Raw genomic sequence first — 2,178 nt, 5'->3', positions numbered from 1 at the left:
TCATCTCGATTGTGTTGTCTTGGGAATAATCCACAATAGGATGACGCGGGGAGGCAGCAGTAGCAATGTTCGTGAGGGAACTCATGTTCGTTGTTCCGCACGACAGGCAGGACATTCGCCCGAGCCGTACGTTCCGCCACCGCCTCCACCGCCAAATCCGCCCTCCACCGAGCAAATTCTGCATATGTTTGAGGAAAGAAGGAACAATGATCTCCTTGAAATATTAAGAATTGTGCAAGCTATGGTTGGACAGGATGGAAATGAACGGTCATTACTCAAAGCTGTCAGATTTTCAAAGGACCAAGCCACCCAGTTTCAGTCAGATTGTTGACCCATTGGATGCAGACGATTGGTTGCTTACCAATGAGAAAAAGCTTGAGATTGCTCGTACTGAAGAAAATGATAAAGTTCCATTTGCAACTCATTACCTTAAAGGCGCTGCTGCCATATGGTGGGAAAATGCAAAAGCCATGTGGCCTGCTGATGAAGAAATCACCTGGGAAAAATTTAAGGATCAGTTCCGGAAATATCATGTCCCTACTAGAGTTATGAAGGTTAAGTGGCGTGAATTTCTCGCACTCGTCCAAGGAAATCAGTCTCTGGGGGAATATTTGCAAAAATTCAATCATCTGGCCCGTTACTCCCTTTATGACGTGGCCACCTAGGAAAGAAAGATTGACAGATTTCTTGGAGGCTTAAATCCGCAACTCCGGTGCACTCTCAGTATGTTTGATTTCCCAGATTTCCAAACTCTAGTAAACAAGGCTTTCATTGCTGAACGGGAGCACAAGCTGATATCAGATAATAGACCTACCAACAACGACAACAAGCGTAAGTTGAGCCAAAGAAGGATAGGCAACCAGTGCAAAAGGCTCGTACCTAGCAGCAGATTTAGGTGGAAAACAAGCCAAATTGGCAACAAAATGTTAACAAGACCACCACTCAAGTCAGGAATATCATGACCAACCCCATGCATGAGGAGCGTCGGTGCAATAGTTCTTGCTTCAGTTGTGGGCAAAACAAACATTATGCCAAACAGTGGCCCAAGAACAACAAGGCGAATGCCCCATTCAGGCCACAAGTCAACTTTATAGAGTCATGCCCGACCCAGCAAAACATTACTGGGCACGTGCATCATCTCTCAGCCGATGAAACACAAGAGAACCCCGAAGTCGTCATTGGTATGTTTTCTGTAAATGACATGCCTGCCGTGATTTTATTTGACTCTGGGGCTTCCCATTCTTTTATTTCTTGAAGTTTTGCTGCCCAAAACAAAGTTCCTTGTACACTTTTGGGCAAAAATATGCTGGTACAAATCCCGGGATCTCTAATCAAGAGCAACCTAGTCTGCCGTGATCTAGAAATCAATATCAATGGAGTCTACTTTCCAACCTCTCTGAAAATTATTGAGTCTGAAAAGTTGGATACTATATTGGGTATGAATTGGTTGACCCAATATCAAGTTTGCATAAACTGCGCAACACGAGAAGTCACTTTGACCAGTCCAAATTGTCAGACTACCAAATTCTATTCTCGCAATAATATACCCAAACAAGAATTGGTTTTCACCACTGTGGCTGAGTTGGAATTAATTCCCGTGGTCAGCGAGTACCCTGATGTATTTCCAGAAGAACTGCCAGGCATGCCACTAGATCAAGAGTTGGAATTTGCAATAGACCTTGTGCCCGGAACTGCACCGCTATACAAGAAGTATTACCGGATTCCCTCATCAGAATTAGTGGAGCTAAAGAAATAGCTTGATGAATTGCTCTAGAAAGGATATATTCGTCCCAGCTCTTCACCATGGGGATCACCCTCTATTTTCGTGGACAAAAAGGATGGCAGCCTTCGCATCTGCGTAGATTACCGCCAGCTGAATGAGGTCACCATCAAAAATAAATATCCGCTGCCAAGGATTGATGATTTGTTTGATCAGCTCAGTGGGGCTAAGGTATTCTCTAAGATAGATTTATGGACCGGATATCATCAGCTCAAAATTAAAAAGGAAGATATTCCTAAGACCGCATTCACTACTCGGTACGGTCTTTATGAATATATAGTGATGTCCTTTGGTCTCACCAATGCCCCTGCTTTCTTCATGCATATGATGAACAAAGTATTCATGGACTTCCTCGGCAAATTCGTGGTAGTCTTTATCGATGACATCCTCATTTACTC

At 43.7% G+C, this 2,178-nt stretch overlaps 1 protein-coding gene across 1 annotated transcript; it reads left to right on the top strand.

Annotated features, from left to right (window-relative positions):
• Positions 1-254: 254 nt before the first annotated feature.
• Positions 255-665, top strand: LOC147970495 (uncharacterized). Its single transcript, XM_087523463.1, has one exon. It carries the CDS (start codon positions 255-257, stop codon positions 663-665), a length of 411 nt encoding a protein of 136 aa, XP_087379589.1.
• The last annotated feature ends 1,513 nt before the right edge of the window (positions 666-2,178 follow it).

The sequence above is a fragment of the Triticum urartu genome, chromosome 5A, assembly GCF_056163025.1.
Source record: "Triticum urartu cultivar PI428250 chromosome 5A, HENAU_Tu73, whole genome shotgun sequence".
NCBI lineage: Eukaryota > Viridiplantae > Streptophyta > Magnoliopsida > Poales > Poaceae > Triticum > Triticum urartu.
Note: the sequence above shows the minus strand (reverse complement) of the source record. Positions and strands in the feature narration are given on the sequence as shown.

Bases quoted from the DNA above. Each gene is read 5' to 3' on its own strand.
- LOC147970495 (XM_087523463.1), top strand. From the start codon at position 255: ATGGAAATGAACGGTCATTACTCAAAGCTGTCAGATTTTCAAAGGACC.